Source organism: Procambarus clarkii, chromosome 22 (assembly GCF_040958095.1).
Source record: "Procambarus clarkii isolate CNS0578487 chromosome 22, FALCON_Pclarkii_2.0, whole genome shotgun sequence".
In the NCBI taxonomy this organism is placed as follows: Eukaryota; Metazoa; Arthropoda; class Malacostraca; order Decapoda; family Cambaridae; genus Procambarus; species Procambarus clarkii.
Genome location: NC_091171.1, coordinates 26838221 through 26857208, shown reverse-complemented (window position 1 = coordinate 26857208; position 18988 = coordinate 26838221). Strand labels below are relative to the sequence as shown.

Below are 18988 nucleotides of genomic sequence, written 5' to 3'. Positions count from 1 at the left end.
TCTTCGATAAGTGTTGTGCTTAAATTACTATAGATAAAATTTATTCGTTGTACAAGGAAGCCTGTGTGTATATATATATATACATATATACATAAGGCTTATATTGAGGTCGCCACAAGGTCGAACTACTGACCTTACCCAGGATGCAACCCCATAGTAGTTGACTAACTCTCGGATACCTATTTATTCCTAGATGAACAAACCCATTAGGTGAATGGAAACGTGACCAACCATTTCTGCCCCGCCTAGGAATCCAACCCGGGATCTCCGATTGTGAGTCAAGAGCGAAGCTACGAGGCACTTGTTTGAAGGTCATATATTAAATAAAATAGAAATGTTTAATGAATGTAACTTTTATGAAATTTATTATAATTGACGTGAGCTAAATAAATAGTGTTATTCTGATGCTAACATTTTCTTCCGGAACATGATATGGTAAACTATGATATAATTCCCGCTTCGAGCATGTCATCAAACATGTCTAGAAACCTATGCTTGAGGAGCCCATCGTCCCTCATGCTCATTTTAAGGACGACCTCTTGACGTTCTTTAGCGAACTCTTCCATGTTGCCATCCGTCATTGCATCCAAGTCCGGCACATCTTCCGCCTCGCTCAGCACGATGGGTATGAGGAACATCCCCGTGATGCACCCAAACAGCATGCGGCGCCGGAACTCCTCCCGAAGCTCCTCTAGCGTGTAGGGCACGGCAGCGCCGCCAGCCTCCAGCACGCTGCTGAAGGAGGTGTGGTAGATCTTCAGGTACGTCTCCAAGTTGGGAGTGCGGTCGGGGCCGTTAAAGCTGGAGTATAAGAAGTAGTTGAGGTCGACGGCGGGAGAGGCCCGACGCATGATCTGCAGGTCGACCAGCATCACCTCCACGGGGTCTCCGGCGGCGTCGTACCTGCGGGGCGTGATGAACGTTTATGATAAAGACATACGTGAATAATATGATTAAGCTCACAATATGGGGAAAAATAATAATATAATCATTACTGATTTTAATGGTGTTAGTAGTGGTAATTATTATTTTTAAGTGTTAGCCGTATTGGTGGTGATTTGACGGCGGAGGTGCCTAGTCTACAACACTTGGTCTACAGGTGTCATTATACAACATTTGCTTTACAAGTGTCTAGTCTACGATACTTGCTCTACAGGTGTTTAGTTTATAACACCTGCCCTGCATGTGTCTAGTCTACAAAACGTGTGTCTCATTAGCCATACCTGAAGAGCAAGTTGTTGTTCCAGCAGTCCCCGTGGATAAGAACCCCGAAGTCGGAGCTGGTGGCGAAACTGTTCATAAAAATGTCCACTGAAGTCTCCTTAATTTTATTAATCCAGTCTACCACGTGTCCGTAGTTGGGGACCTGAAGCCAAAATATTAATTTCAGTTTTTGGTACAATTATTGCATAGTCTTCCCAGATACCTGGGAGGTAGACACTTCCTATAGTGCCTGTGTTGTTATAGAGGGAGAGAGAGAGAGAGAGAGAGAGAGAGAGAGAGAGAGAGAGAGAGAGAGAGAGAGAGAGAGAGAGAGAGAGAGAGAGAGAGAGAGAGAGAGAGAGAGAGAGAGAGAGAGAGCGCGAGAGAGAGAGAGAGAGAGAGAGAGAGCGAGAGAGAGAGAGAGCGAGAGAGAGAGAGAGAGAGAGAGAGAGAGAGACAGAGACAGACAGAGACAGAGACAGACAGAGACAGAGACAGAGGGAGAAACAGAGACAGAGAGCGGAGGCGTATAAGAGGGAGTGGAGAGCTCCATTTATCCCACTTCCACTGTTACTTGATACTCTAGCCCATATGCTGTACCACTATTAAATTTCCTAACCAGAATCTACCTATTTATTTCCTAAATCTAAACTTTTCCAGTTTAAAACCACTGCTTGACCTTCTATTTTGGCTTTAAATACTTTAAACGTCATTTATGTCGCAAACGTTCCTTATATCAACTTTCGAACATAAACATAAATATTTGCAGAAGGCTTATTGGCCAAAGCGAGACATCTCCTGCGTATATCTACATTGTGACACTATTGGCAATTCTGAACTGTCTTCCTAGTCAAGCGAACCGAACAAAGTCTTCATAATAGGGCGCCTGACAGCTGGGTGGACAGCGCTTCAGGTTCGTAGTCCTGAGGTTCCGGGTTCAATCCCCGGTGGAAGTGGAGACAAATGGGCAAAATGTTTCTTTCACCCTGATGCCCCTCTTACCTAGCAGTAATTAGGTACCTGGGAGTTAGATAGCTGCTACGGGCTGCTTCCTGGGGGGGGGTAACAAAAAAGGAGGCCTGGTCGAGGACCGGGCCGCGGGGACGCTAAGCCCCGAAATCATCTCAAGCTAATCTCACGACAAGGGCTTGACCCTGTCAACAACCCTCATTTGAAGGTGACCTAGAAAAGCTCTCATGAATCTTAATTGACAGTTTTTGCCAAATTTCTTGCAAATGAATAAAAAAATAATGATATTTTCACCAAATTTCATGGTAAAATCAATGACTTAATTTTTATTTATATTGTCATAGTCGTTTAGTCCCTGCACAAGCGTTGACACATGTGTTGACACTATTGATTTGTTGACACTATTTGACATTTGATACTGACACAAATATACTGGGGGCCTCGTAGCCTGGTGGATAGCGCGCAGGACTCGTAATTCTGTGGCGTGGGTTCGATTCCCGCACGAGGCAGAAACAAATGGGCAAAGTTTCTTTCACCCTGAATGCCCCTGTTACCTAGCAGTAAATAGGTACCTGGGAGTTAGTCAGCTGTCACGGGCTGCTTCCTGGGCGTGGAGGCCTGGTCGAGGACCGGGCCGCGGGGACACTAAAGCCCCGAAATCATCTCAAGATAACCTCAATATAACCTGACACTATATTGTTGACAATACCATTGATTTCAGTTTTTCTCTGAACAAAACTTATTTATTTAAATCTCATTCAGTTTCTTCCAAAACAGGATTTTTCTGTTTAATGTTTTTCAGTCTCCTAACCCACATGTCTGAAAATAAAGGAAGTGAAGACCTTTCTGTCCATCCTGGACCATTATCAAATCGTGCAAAGAAAGAGTATAATAAAAGGTCAATATATAAGGTAAGAATGTAAGGCGAAAGACGAGAAGGTTGAAGTATAATATTGTAGTTCATAGGAATAAAGAAAACTGCAGTAGGCCTAATGGCGAAGAGAAAGATATGAAAGAGACAAAAGGATGGTAACATAAAATAAATAAAAGGGGAGGTTAGAGGGGTTAGAGCCAAGTCAGATCACGTTTGTTAAGAAAGTTAGAGCATCTATGTACTGTGATAGACAAGAGTCGACAGCCACAAAGCCACGACTAAGGCTCATATTGGACATGTGTGTGAGAGCAGATTCGACAAGACGGCGTCTGTGAAGAACAGAGGCAAGAAAGATGATTTTATAAAAAGACCAAAATATGTATTTTCAGATGTGTTGGTTTGGTATCTAATTATCAGCCACGTTATTGTAACTTACTCTCTGTATTTGATTGTATTTAGTGCTTAGACACGAAAATACTTACAGTTATGAGCAGAACTCTTGAGGACAGCACTACTTATAATATACTTCATACAAGACAAGCGTGAACAACTTTTGAATACATATATTAGCAAATGTGTTTACCTTCTCCATGGTGATAGCTGCTATATATCCAGTTGCCTGGAAGTCAAGTTCTTACCTTCATGATAGTCGGATATGACTTTGTTTCCTGATTGCAACTATAAGCAACATCACCTATTTTCGTATGGCAGACGGCTCACTAAAAGTTAAGAAGATCCAGCAAGTACCAGTACAATGGGTACAAGACCTGGGTACACTAGTCGATTGGGACTCTTCTGTGGGTGGTCCTCTTCAAGTAGGTGTTCACTGGGTTAAGATGCACTTGGGCCACAAGAGTCCCTTGATGCAAATGAAGCAAAAGAACTCCCAGATTCTCATTATAATTTATGGAATTCGTGTCTTTATAGGCGTGTATGATGTTAAAGATACAGGAAGAAATTATATGAGCTGAAGACACCAATGCGAGTAGTTTATTCAATAATTTACTTGCTAGTACATAGCGGTTGCATTACTCGAGCTTGGTGCCAGCGAAGGTAAATCACACCAGAGAGATATGGAACGTCTGATGCATGACGGCTCCATTAGGAACAAAATCTTACTTAACACTTTCAATACAAGCAAACATTAATTTCCTATTTACTACAGGTATGCAAAACTAGCGTGGGGCATAGGAGCCCAATAGGATGGTCGGGTAATTGCATGTACAAGCACAATAAATCGCAAGGCTCTGTCCATGGGACGAGCAACTGCCATGCATAACATATTATTTGTCAAAGGAAGAGTCAACAACAATAACAGGAAGTAAACTAAATGTGTGGCATGTATCATCACACATACAATGACAAGTAGGTCACCATACTACCCCACGGGTAAGTGACCCGTTTACCATCTGGTCTTCCTTATCTCAGTCTTCACCTGCTGCAGGTGTTGAATAGGCAAGAATAACTGGCAAATCCCACAGAACTGCGCGCAGAGAGACCGTAATATAACAACAACATATGCTGTACGTACAGAACCCTGGCCTCGTCCACAATCATACCAATACCCATACCATCAGCTCTACAGGGGATCTGGTAGATGATTTACTTCCTCGTCCACAAGTGGCAACATGGAGTATGGCAGTCTTCTCGGCACTATTTCAAATGGGAAACGGTGCTAGACTTCACAGCAGTTGTATTGGCTTCTCACAACAACTACCACACCTGGAAAGTGTGCAAGGTACACACTGAGAGGTTGCAACACATACACGTGCACGACTGCGACTGCACGTGATCGCATGCAACATGTATAGATGGCTGATGGTGTCACATGGCGTGGCTGACAGCCAGGCAGTGGCTGCCGACACAGCAGCCACTGACATGGAGAACCTTTACATAGCTGCAGGAGCCTTTACATAGCTCTAAAAGACTTTACATAGCTTCAGTCTCTGCGTCCTCGATATCCCGAGTAATGGGGTCCCTTTCTCTTTCTCACAGTCGGCAGCGGCGGCTTCGTGTTCCCGCCAAGCGTTCCAGTGTTATTCAAATTTACAATATTCTCCCCTGCATCCATATATTAGTTTGTTAGATCCTGTATTGTATTTCAACATTTACCACTAATCTCCAGTCGTAACTTTAAGTCGCCGAATGTGCATGGAAATGGTTATCGTAATATTCTTAACACTACTTTTCCCTAATTTTTGCAGGCACCTCAGACATTGTTAATGCATCCTATACGCGCGGGAACACTGGCTACTGTCCCGGCGGCACTTTCAAATGTGCCCATTGGTATTTTTTCGTACTTTCGTGAATATGAGTTTGTTCTTTCATGAATATGTCAAATTAAGTTTTTGCCATATGAGAAAGATGCCTTCAAACGCCCTTCCCTTACAGTGCATGCATGCATCTGGGCTAGGTGTACCGCAAGGTGCTCTGCACTTCTCAGCAGTGCAGACCAATCTCCCACAATGATTATATCTGATCTTTCCAGTTGGCTGGAAGACATCTGCTTACCTTCTCCATGATCTTTGCTGCTCCTTCCAATTGGCTGGAAGACACGTGCTTACCTTCTCCCTGGTCATTTATGCCCCTTCCAATTGGCTGGGAAGCACGTGCTTACCTTCTCCATGATAACAGTTGATCTTCCCAGTTGGCTGGAAGACACAAACTTACCTTCTTCCTGGTTATTTATGCTCCTTCCAGTTGGTGGGAAAGCTCGTGCCTACCTTCTCCATGATTAATGCTGCTCCTTCCAGTTGATTTCTTGACATGGCCCCAAACATTTTTTTTGCTTCACCATCATTCATCCAATCATCTTCAAAAACCTGCCAAGCTTTCGTAATGTCATGCTCTGGAAGGATTCTCTCCAACAACAAGGAAGCAGCATGCAGCATTCCAAGTTCCGTCAGCACCAGGCGAGCGTGTGGGATGTCCATGCCTCGACGCCTGTCAAACATCTTGAAGCCCCGGGTCCGTAGATCCTCCAACAGTAGGAGCTCCTTCCCCGTCTCGCAAGAAGTGTAGTAAGTCTTAGCAATTCTGTTGAGGGTACACACTTGAATAGTTACCTCCAGCTAAAGAAACTATTTTTACAAGATAGTATTTTCAGACTCGCCTGTAAGGTCGTCTGCAATGGTGGGCGAGAGTATATGAGGCTAAGGGAAGCCGGTGACCCAGCAAGTCAAAAGACAAAAATAATTCAGAAGAATTATCTAAAATATTTATGGAAATAATGGGTTTGTAACTTTTAGTATATTTACATAGAAGATGGCTTGGTACTGGGCTTCGGTGCGGTCAACTGCACGAGAGCTGTTAAGGCCGTGACACTAGCACACTGACCAACCTGTATGTATACTTTAACCAGGAAAATAATTCAGGACTAAGGTAAACACAAATGTATTTACACGGAGAGGTGGGCTTGGTGCCCTGACACTCTCTCAAGGGTTACTGAGGCCACACCAGTGTTTACTGACCAACCAACAATCATACTCTAGTCCTGGACATAGTCCAGGCCTAGAAATCTCTCAGTGTACGAACTCCATTAAATAGAACACCCTTTCTTATATATTTATTCTTCTAAGAATATAAAACACCTTATTTTATGATGATTAAACCACACACCAGAAGATGAAGAAACGACGACGTTTCGGTCCGTTCTGGACCATTATCAAGTCGTATCATTATCACATACGACTTGATAATGGTCCACGACGGACCGAAACGTCGTCGTTTCTTCATCTTCAGGTGGGTGATTTGGTCATTAGATCTTCAGCACGTTATTGTGACTCATCATTTACCTTAGTCTATATCCCTTTGAGAACAAACTTGAAATGCAGAATTTCTTATTCTATAATTAAGAAAAAAATAACATAATATTGAATGGCAGATAAGGATATAATTGTTATATACAAAGTACTAGATTTGTTAAATCTACTACTTACCCAATTTCACGAAGGCCCAACTCCTTCAATATTTTGTTCATCCTAGGCACAATTTCAGCAAGACAGGCGTCCTCTCGCTTAAAGCTCTTACGCACCATGTCACTAAACCCCCCACTGTTCTGAGTCCGCATCATCTTGGCGACGAAGGTGGTCTCCTTCTGGAGGTCTCCCAAGGTGTACTGCACCACCACGCTGGTCACCAGGCAGGCGTAGTTGTCGCCCTTGTTGGTGAAGTCCTTGATCTTCCAGGACACCAGCTGGGCGTCGGGGCCCCTGGCGGCCCTCACGGCCTTCTGGACAATCTCGTCCGTCACTGGATGTTCCTGGACGCCTCCTTCATCTGCCACTAAAAAATAAATATTAGTTTAGATCTATTTATTGATGAGCGTGTATACTCAGCCGCGAGGTGCGTTGTTTTTCCTCATAATTTCTGAATATATTTATAGATACACATGGAATGCTCACTATCATCTCCGCTGATTTACATTACCTTTCCCTTCACATCTCAAGATGTTGAAGAGAACTTCAGCGAAACGTGTGCTTTAGCGACAATTAGGCCCATTACAATTTAAAAATTAGTCTGGAAAGTATATTTTTCGCCCACCTTCCCAAGTGAAGAATATACGAAATACAAAAGATGCATGCAAAAATAATTTATTAAACCCTTAAACCCTTTCTATGATATTCAGTAACACATGTTTATAAGAGAAACCACTCTTTCTCTCCCTCAAGCACACAAACGCACACACACACATGGCCGAGCAGACACCGCTCGGAGGTTGTAGTCCCAAGAGTACTGGTTAGATTCCTAGCCAAGTCATAAACAAATGGACAGGACACAATGAAATCACAATGACATGATATATCAATGAAAAAATCATCTGGGACAACGTGATGATTTGAACCAACATTCGGGTGACTACCAGATGCTTGCCTTAACCCACTCGACCACGACAGGACAAAAGCTATTCAATCCAGTAAAGTTCTGGGTTGAATAACTTTTGTGCAAAACACCAGCAAGTGCAAAGTGATGAAATTTATAACAGGAGACTTAAGGCTCAGCACACAGTGATGGGAAACAACAACCCTAAACTGACTAGAGATAAAACCTAGTAATGGCCATAACTCCAAGCCTAAGTCTGGAGACTCATGTTACTAGAATAATGTAAGCAGCATATTGTGCACTAGCAAAAGTCAGAATATCATTAAAAACTAAATAAAGAAGCATTGCAAGGGGTGGTGTATGAAGAAAGACGGAAAGAACTAAACCTGACGTCGCTAGAAATGAGAAGAGAGAGAGAACATGATTGAAGCATAAAATACTTAAAGAGATTGGCAGAGGGTAAAAGAGGAATTTTTGGCAGTGAATGCCTATAAAAAAGAGGCATGGGTGGAAGCTTGAGATACAGATGAGTTATACTCTTAGAAAGTTTCATTTTAACGTAAGAGTAGTGAGAAAATGGAATGAACTGAAGAAGCAGGTTGCAGAAGAGAACGCCATTCATAATTTTGGAAGTGTATATGTGAGAAGAAAATAGGACAGTGCTCATTGCACTAGACAACTGGCCGCTATAAAGGAAGGGGTCCAAGAGGTAAAGCTCGATTATGCAGTAACAAATTGGTGAGGACAAACAGGAGAGCACACTCACACATGCATATACATTATTAATGATAATCTGTCGTTGTTATAAACAAGAGAGCCTGGACGTTTACCTCGAGAAGTTACCAACCCGCTTCTCTCAAAAGATCACTTTTAGATTCGCTACTTAGAAGTGAGCAGAGAAATTCATAAAAAAAAGCTGGAGCACTTTTATGTCAAAAGACCAGCGAGTCAACTTCTAGCATCAGAACGACGGGGTTCCATCAGCTGAAAACGTACTCGGTTCCTTAATATTACCTTGAAAAAATGCTTGGGTAAGCGACTATCATTGATCCTCTTGCACCTTTTCAATCGAATAAAAAAATTCTCGAGTGGGATCACAACACCAAATCATTATTACAACATACGATAACAACACTCGGCTCACCAGATAAGCCTTAAATACTCTCAAGGTTACTCAATTACAGATAGTGCAGATAACCAATTTGTTGACTTGCTTACATTAACAATTATCTTCGATTTCGTCAAAATTCCGAGAAGCGACTTTCTCGAGTTTGCTCTCATCCATAAGTCTTTTGGCAAGTAACACATGATGTGCTCAAGTAGTCGTCAGTGGGCCCTGGTAGTCGTCAGTGGGCCCTGGTAGTCGTCAGTGACCCTGGTAGTCGTCAGTGACCCTGGTAGTCGTCAGTGGGCCCTGGTAGTCGTCAGTGACCCTGGTAGTCGTCAGTGACCCTGGTAGTCGTCAGTGACCCTGGTAGTCGTCAGTGGCCCTGGTAGTCGTCAGTGGGCCCTGGTAGTCGTCAGTGGCCCTGGTAGTCGTCAGTGGCCCTGGTAGTCGTCAGTGACCCTGGTAGTCGTCAGTGGCCCTGGTAGTCGTCAGTGACCCTGGTAGTCGTCAGTGGCCCTGGTAGTCGTCAGTGACCCTGGTAGTCGTCAGTGACCCCTGGTAGTCGTCAGTGACCTTGGTAGTCGTCAGTGGCCCTGGTAGTCGTCAGTGGCCCTGGTAGTCGTCAGTGACCCCTGGTAGTCGTCAGTGACCCCTGGTAGTCGTCAGTGACCCTGGTATTCGTCAGTGGCCCTGGTAGTCGTCAGTGGCCCTGGTAGTCGTCAGTGGCCATGGTAGTCGTAAGTGGCCATGGTAGTCGTCAGTGGCCCTGATAGTCGTCAGTGGCCATGGTAGTCGTCAGTGGCCCTGGTAGTCGTCAGTGGGCCCTGGTAGTCGTCAGTGACCCTGGTAGTCGTCAGTGACCCTGGTAGTCGTCAGTGACCCCTGGTAGTCGTCAGTGACCCCTGGTAGTCGTCATTGGCCTTGTAGTCGTCAGTGGCCCTGGTAGTCGTCAGTGGCCCAGGTAGTCGTCAGTGGCCCTGGTAGTCGTCAGTGGCCCTGGTAGTCGTCAGTGGGCCCTGGTAGTCGTCAGTGACCCTGGTAGTCGTCAGTGGGCCCTGGTAGTCGTCAGTGACCCTGGTAGTCGTCAGTGGGCCCTGGTAGTCGTCAGTGACCCTGGTAGTCGTCAGTGGGCCCTGGTAGTCGTCAGTGGCCCTGGTAGTCGTCAGTGGCCCTGGTAGTCGTCAGTGACCCCTGGTAGTCGTCAGTGGATCTAGTAGTCGTCAGTGGCCCTGGTAGTCGTCAGTGGCCCTAGTAGTCGTCAGTGGCCCTGGTAGTCGTCAGTGACCCCTGGTAGTTGTCAGTGACCCCTGGTAGTCGTCAGTGACCCTAGTAGTCGTCATTGACCCTGGTAGTCGTCAGTGGCCCTGGTAGTCGTCAGTGACCCCTGGTAGTCGTCAGTGACCCCTGGTAGTCGTCAGTGACCCTAGTAGTCGTCAGTGACCCTGGTAGTCGTCAGTGGGCCCTGGTAGTCGTCAGTGACCCCTGGTAGTCGTCAGTGACCCTGGTAGTCGTCAGTGGCCCTAGTAGTCGTCAGTGGCCCTAGTAGTCGTCAGTGACCCTAGTAGTCGTCAGTGACCCTGGTAGTCGTCAGTGGCCCTGGTAGTCGTCAGTGACCCCTGGTAGTCGTCAGTGACCCTAGTAGTCGTCAGTGACCCCTGGTAGTCGTCAGTGGCCCTGGTAGTCGTCAGTGACCCTGGTAGTCTTCAGTGGCCCTAGTAGTCGTCAGTGGCCCTAGTAGTCGTCAGTGGCCCTGGTAGTCGTCAGTGACCCTGGTAGTCGTCAGTGACCCTGGTAGTCGTCAGTGACCCTGGTAGTCGTCAGTGACCCTGGTAGTCGTCAGTGACCCTGGTAGTCTTCAGTGGCCCTAGTAGTCGTCAGTGGCCCTAGTAGTCGTCAGTGGCCCTGGTAGTCGTCAGTGACCCCTGGTAGTCGTCAGTGACCCTAGTAGTCGTCAGTGGCCCTAGTAGTCGTCAGTGACCCTGGTAGTCGTCAGTGACCCTGGTAGTCGTCAGTGACCCTGGTAGTCGTCAGTGGCCCTGGTAGTCGACAGTGACCCTAGTAGTCGTCAGTGACCCCTGGTAGTCGACACGGTTTAATCTTTGACACGTAACTTAACTTACCCTAAATATCTATTGTAATCCACCCACCGTGATATGTTAATGACCTATCCTAACCTAACCTAACCTAACCTAACCTAACCTAAACCTATCACCTAACCTAAACTATCCTAACCCAACCTAAAACATTTAACCTAAAATCTAACCTAAGCCCCCCTAACTTAACCTAACCTATACAAGTACAACGCACTAATCTGCAACAAGGTACTAGGCTAATATACGGTACTAAGCTAATATTCCTCCATAGAGTCCTTTTTTAGTTCCTGTAATACAGGTCATTTTAGTTAACTTATGTACCAGGGATAAACTCGTGGGTGTCTGTGACACCTGGGAGACATTCGTGGGTGTCTGTGACACCTGGGAGACATTCATGGGTGTCTGTTACACCTGGGAGACATTCATGGGTGTCTGTTACACCTGGGAGACATTCATGGGTGTCTGTGACACCTGGGAGACATTCATGGGTGTCTATTACACCTGGGAGACATTCATGGGTGTCTGTGACACCTGGGAGACATTCATGGGTGTCTGTGACACCTGGGAGACATTCATGGGTGTCTGTTACACCTGGGAGACATTCATGGGTGTCTGTGACACCTGGGAGACATTCATGGGTGTCTGTCACACCTGGGAGACATTCATGGGTGTCTGTTACACCTGGGAGACATTCATGGGTGTCTGTGACACCTGGGAGACATTCATGGGTGTCTGTCAAACCTGGGAGACATTCATGGGTGTCTGTTACACCTGGGAGACATTCATGGGTGTCTGTTACACCTGGGAGACATTCATGGGTGTCTGTGACACCTGGGAGACATTCATGGGTGTCTGTAACACCTGGGAGACATTCATGGGTGTCTGTGACACCTGGGAGACATTCATGGGTGTCTATTACACCTGGGAGACATTCATGGGTGTCTGTGACACCTGGGAGACATTCATGGGTGTCTGTGACACCTGGGAGACATTCATGGGTGTCTATTACACCTGGGAGACATTCATGGGTGTCTGTGACACATGGGAGACATTCATGGGTGTCTGTTACACCTGGGAGACATTCATGGGTGTCTGTGACACCTGGGAGACATTGATGGGTGTCTGTTACACCTGGGAGACATTCGTGGGTGTCTGTCACACCTGGGAGACATTCGTGGGTGTCTGTCACACCTGGGAGACATTCGTGGGTGTCTGTCACACCTGGGAGACATTCGTGGGTGTCTGTCACACCTGGGAGACATTCGTGGGTGTCTGTCACACCTGGGAGATATATTTAAGTGCCTATTCTTCCAGTGAATCAATTTTAGGCTCCCTTTAAATCAGTGGATAATTGTTTGATGTCTGTTCTGCCAGAAATTGTTAATTTAGGCGACGCTATACCGTGAAGACGTCTGCGTTTCAGGTTCCTGTTATATAAGCGAGTCACTCCTGGGAGTAATAAAGGGACTCTCCTACACCTCGTATCTGTTTAGATTTCGTCACTTTATTAATAACACATTGTATGAGAAGCTATTAATAGGACACTCGCCGATATTGGTAACTGTGGTTAAGAAGATATTATATGTTGACTGGAGCCGTAAATGATTATAGTTATCTGCTATCAGAACAATAACACACTCTGTTTTCAGATAACACACAGGCCCCCCCCCCTCTCTGTTCAAATCCTTGAACATTCTAAACATAAACACATTCTACACATTCTCTTGTTCCATTTACATGTACAAAACCTTGTTCTTAAATGCAAATCCTGATCTGAAACTCTTCCTTGCCAGATGTAATGAAACCCATAATCACCACACCAGAAATATATATATCTTTGGTATCCCCAGAGTCAAACTAAATCTGTGTAAACACTCAATATTTACATAGAGTGTTTGTTCAAACAAAGGGACCTAGTCCATGAAACTCACTCGCTAACGAATCAAAAAGCAGTCCAACATATGTGTTATTCAAAGGGAAAATCTAAAAGTAAATAATTTCATCCTCATAGTTTCCTGCCTAGTGCTTCCCACCCCACCCCCCCCCCCCAATATATAAACTAAGCCAAGCTAAGCCAAGCTAAGCTAAGCCAAGCTATAAACTAACTAAGCTAAGCCAAACACTTTCATCATTGTAATCACTGCTATCATCTTATATCATGGTTGTTATATTGAAAGCAAATTTTACTACAATGTACCAGGAAATAATCCTCAAATTATGCTACAATGTACCTGTTGATAATCTTCAGAGTTTACTATAATATACCTACTAATTTTCTTCAATTTTTTTTTCAATGTCTTTGTTAACTTTTTTTTCAATTTTGCTACAAATTACCTATTTAAAATTATTTGTTAGAGTAAGGACTTGCCCGAAACGCTATGCATGTTAGTGACTTTACAAGAATGTAAAAACATCAATGCTATGTACTCTCATAAACCCAATGCACCTTCTTGTGTGTGTATATATATATATATATATATATATATATATATATATATATATATATATATATATATATATATATATATATATGTATATATATATATATATATATATATATATATATATATATATATATATATATACATATATATATATATATATATATATATATATATATATATATATATATATATATATATATATATATATATATATATATATATGTGTGTGTGTGTGTGTATATCACGAAAGTAAACACGTGATTAAAAATGTGACAATGTCAGACCACGGAGGAAAAATGAAACAGGAATTTCCTTAAGTACTTTCGTATATTAATACATCTTCAGAAGGAGTGACTCCTTCTGAAGATGTATTAATATACGAAAGTACTTAAGGAAATTCCTGTTTCAATTTTCCTCCGTGGTCTGACATTGTCATATATATATATATATATATATATATATATATATATATATATATATATATATATATATATATATATATATATATATATATATATATATATATATATATATATATATATATATATATATTAATTACAAGAAGGTACAATGGGTTGGTGAGATTACATTAGAGTGATTTTTTATATTCTTGCAAAGCCAATAACACACAGCGTTACAGGCAGGTCTTTAATCTAACATATCAGGTAAGATGAAAAGGTACGTTATAGCAAGGTTATATATCAACAAATAACTACAATGTAAATTGACAGAGGTGATTACACTAGTGAAGATATATGTCTTAAGTACTAATATTGGTGAAGTGGGTACTAAGAGATACAGAGGGAGTTTGAAGCACAAGGTAGGAAACTGTGAGGATGAAATTAGGTACGTTTTGGTTTTACTTTTTAATAGGGCATAGGTTGGACCATTTTTTAATTCATCAGGGAGTGAGTTCCAAAGACTGGGGCCCTTTTATTTGCATGGAGTGTTCGCACAGATTTAGTTAGACTTAATGGATATCAAAGAGTCTATGGGGGAGATATGGGGTTATCAAAGATATATTTATTTCTGGTGTGGTGCTCATAGGTTCTATTACACCTATAAATGAAATGTTTCAGATCAGAATTAGTATTTAGTAACAAGGTTTTGTACATGTAAATAACACATGAGAATGTGTGAAGTGAGTATATGTTTAGCATGTTAAGGGACTTGAACAGAGTGGCTGTATGTTGTCTCAAGTCAGAGTTTGTTATAGTTCTGATAGCAGATTACTGATGCTACGTAATTAATACACAACTGCTCTAATACGTAACCACGACACACCAATCATATGTAGAAAAAAAATACCTCGATATGTGACACACCTTGAACACTGTTTACGAGGGACAGACGTAAATCTGTGCATTCGTGTATGGAGGTTACATAAGCATTTTAAAAGCAGTGCAACCACCTTCTGTGGCTGATTGTTCAATAAATCATTGCACAATATGTTTAACAGATCTCTAACCCTGTCCCTGGAGGATAGAACAAAATGTATATATGCCGGTTAGCATTGTAAATGTGTAGCCAGATGTATATGGTAGAAAATAATAAGAAAAACACCATCATGACGCAGTCACTATGACAACACCGCGACCACATCATCACCACTACTACAGCACCACCACTACAGCACCACCACTACAACACCACCACTACAGCACCACCACTACAGCACCACCACTACAACACCACCACTACAGCACCACCACTACAACACCACCACTACAACACCACCATTACAACACCACCACTACAACACCACCATAGTGTTGGTGTTGCAAAGTGGTAGACGGTTGGAACAAGTTAGGCGAGAAGGCTGTGGAGGCCAAAACCGTCAGTAGTTTCAAAGCGTTATATGACAATGAGTGCTGGGAAGACGGGACACCACGAGCGCAGCTCTCATCCTGTAACTACCCTTAGGTAATTATAATTATGACAACACTACAACCATAACATCATCACCACCATAACAACACCATTACCATAACAACATTACCATAACAACAACACCACCATAACAACAACACCACCATAACAACACTACCATAACAACAACACCACCATAACAACAACACCACCATAACAACACTACCATAACAACAACACCACCATAACAGCATTACCATAACAACATTACCATAACAACACCACCACCATAACAGCATTACCATAACAACTCCACCACCATAACAACTCCACCACCATAACAACACCACCGCCATAATAACATCACCATAACAACTCCACCACCATAACAACTCCACCACCATAACATCATCACCACCATAACAACAACACCACCATAACAACACCACCACCATAACATCATCACCACCATAACAACAACACCACCATAACAACACCACCACCATAACATCATCACCACCATAACAACAACACCACCATAACAACACCATCACCATAACAACACCACCACCATAACAACAACACCACCATAACAACAACACCACCATAACAACACCACCACCATAACAACAACACCACCATAACAACACCACCACCATAACAACAACACCACCATAACAACACCACCACCATAACAACAACACCACCATAACAACACCACCACCATAACAACAACACCACCATAACAACACCACCACCATAACAACACCACCACCATAACAACACCACCACCATAACAACACCACCATAACTACATCACCACCATAACAACACCACCACCATAACAACAACACCACCATAACAACACCACCATAACTACATCACCACCATAACTACACCACCACCATAACAGCACCATCACCATAAGAACACCACCATAACTACATCACCACCATAACAACACCACCACCATAACAGCACCACCACCATAATAACACCACCATAACATCATCACCACCTTAACTACATCACCACCATAACAACACCACCACCATAACAGCACCACCACCATAATAACACCACCATAACTACATCACCACCATAACTACATCACCACCATAACAACACCACCACCATAACAGCACCATCACCATAATAACACTACCATAACTACATCACCACCATAACTACATCACCACCATAACAACAACACCACCATAACAACACCACCACCATAATAACACCACCATAACTACATCACCACCATAACTACATCACCACCATAACAACACCACCACCATAACAACACCACCACCATAATAACACCACCATAACTACATCACCACCATAACTACATCACCACCATAACAACACCACCACCATAACAACACCACCACCATAACAACACCACCACCATAATAACACCACCATAACTACATCACCACCATAACTACATCACCACCATAACTACATCACCACCATAACTACATCACCAACTTAACTACATCACCACCATAACAACACCACCACCATAATAACACCACCATAACTATATCACCACCATAACTACATCACCACCATAACAACACCACCACCATAATAACACCACCATAACTATATCACCACCATAACTACATCACCACCATAACAACACCACCACCATAACAACACCACCACCATAACAACACCACCACCATAACAACACCACCACCATAACAACACCACCATAACAACACCACCATAACAACACCACCGCCATAACAACACCACCGCCATAATAACATCACCATAACTACATCACCACCTCCATAACAACACCACCACCATAACAACATCACCACCATAACAACACCACCATAACAACACCACCACCATAACAACACCACCACCATAATAACATCACCATAACTACATCACCACCTCCATAACAACAATAACACCACCACCATAATAACATCACCATAACTACATCACCACCATAATAACACCACCACCATAATAACATCACCATAACTACATCACCACCTCCATAACAACAATAACACCACGAAACTACATCACCATTATAACAACAGCACCTAAACCTCACGTCCCTGGGAGACAAGAGTAAATGGAGACATGATCACCACCTACAAAATTCACAGAGGAATTGACAGGGTGGACAAAGGCTCGTGTTCCACTCGTGTTCCACCACGGGTGGAACACGAACAAGGGGACACAGATGGAAACTGAGTACCCAAATGAGCCACAGAGACATTAAAAAGATTTTTTTCAGTGTCAGAGTAGTTAACAAATGGAATGCATTAAGCAGTGATGTGGTGGAGGCTGACTCCATGCATAGCTTCAAGTGTAGATATGATAGAGCCCAGTAGGCTCAAGAATCTGTACGCCAGTTGATTGACAGTTGAGAGGCGGGACCAAAGAGCCGAAGCTCAACCCCCGCAAGCACAACTAGGTTGAGTACCACCACCATAACTACATCACCACCACCATAACATCACCACCATAACTACACACCACCACCATAACAACACTATGAATCACTGCTCCATCTCTTAAGTTAAAACTTGTCTTGTACTGATGCAAGAGTCGGTACTTTATTGCGGGGGTCTCCTGGGGGTCTCCTGGGGGGGTCTCTTGGGGGTCTCCTTGGGGTCTCCTGAGGGTAGCTTGAGGGTCTCCTGGGGTTCTCTTGGGGGTCTCTTTGGGGTCTCCTGGGGGTCTCCTGGGGTCCACGAAGGTTCAGTCCTCGTGTTGACACAGCCGGACACTTTGGACGCTCAGTTTGGACGTGTCCGGCAGTTACGTCCAAATTGGGAACGCTTTAATGAAATTTTAAGCGACTTAATTTGTTCGGATTCTCAGAGTAAGGAACATCGATGAGTTTGGTGGGTTTGTCTCGGTTCACTTACGACTGGGTGAAACTGATTCCAGACAGACGCTTGATAAACTGAGAGCACGAGCTGGTCGTGCTCACAGACACGAAGACCTTGAAGGGCTATTCTACGTGCCTCTAGCTCACAGAAGGCTGTGTCTATGTGGCCACCCGCTCGGTTACTAGTCACTGACCAGCTACACCAGAGCTTAACCTGGCACAGACGCCCACATCAATCGGCCTCGAAGTAATTACTGCAAGATATTATAACAAATATATACTGGTTTTCCATCTTACTTTTCAAGTATGTTCGTACACGGTGTCTGAGAGCCGGAGGATAGGAACTACGGAGGACCTTGGAGGGGTGGTGCTGTCTCCGTCGCTGCTTCTACGTGACTGGCAATGTCTCCTGTGATGCCGGCTGTGTTGGGCCCCACACAGAGGCGCCTAATCTGACTTATCGTGTGGTGGTTCTGGGGCCAACGTCCCCGCGCTACGGTCTCTGACCTGGCACCATGGGTAGTGGTCTCATCAACCAGGCTGTTAAACGCAGCTGATCGCAGTCTGCCGTATGAACCAGAGCTCGGTTGATCAAGTATCCCTTGAAGGTGTTCCATCCAATGCTCTTTGAACACCACCAGAGGTCGGCTAGTTATGCCCCTAATGTTTACAGGGAGATTCTTGAAAGGGATTGGGCGCTTGAATTGATTGAATTGATTCAGCGTACTTAAT

The 18988-nt window shown here is 43.8% G+C and overlaps 1 protein-coding gene across 1 annotated transcript; it reads right to left on the bottom strand.

Annotated features, from left to right (window-relative positions):
- Positions 1 to 337: 337 nt before the first annotated feature.
- LOC123758412 (uncharacterized) lies at positions 338 to 18712 on the bottom strand. Its single transcript, XM_045742802.2, has 5 exons — positions 18554 to 18712; positions 6985 to 7330; positions 5770 to 6082; positions 1224 to 1366; positions 338 to 903 (listed from the first exon to the last, which is right to left on the bottom strand). Coding segments are annotated over exons 1-5 (1266 nt in total). The 5' UTR covers positions 18555 to 18712; the 3' UTR covers positions 338 to 440.
- Between the last annotated feature and the right edge of the window lie 276 nt (positions 18713 to 18988).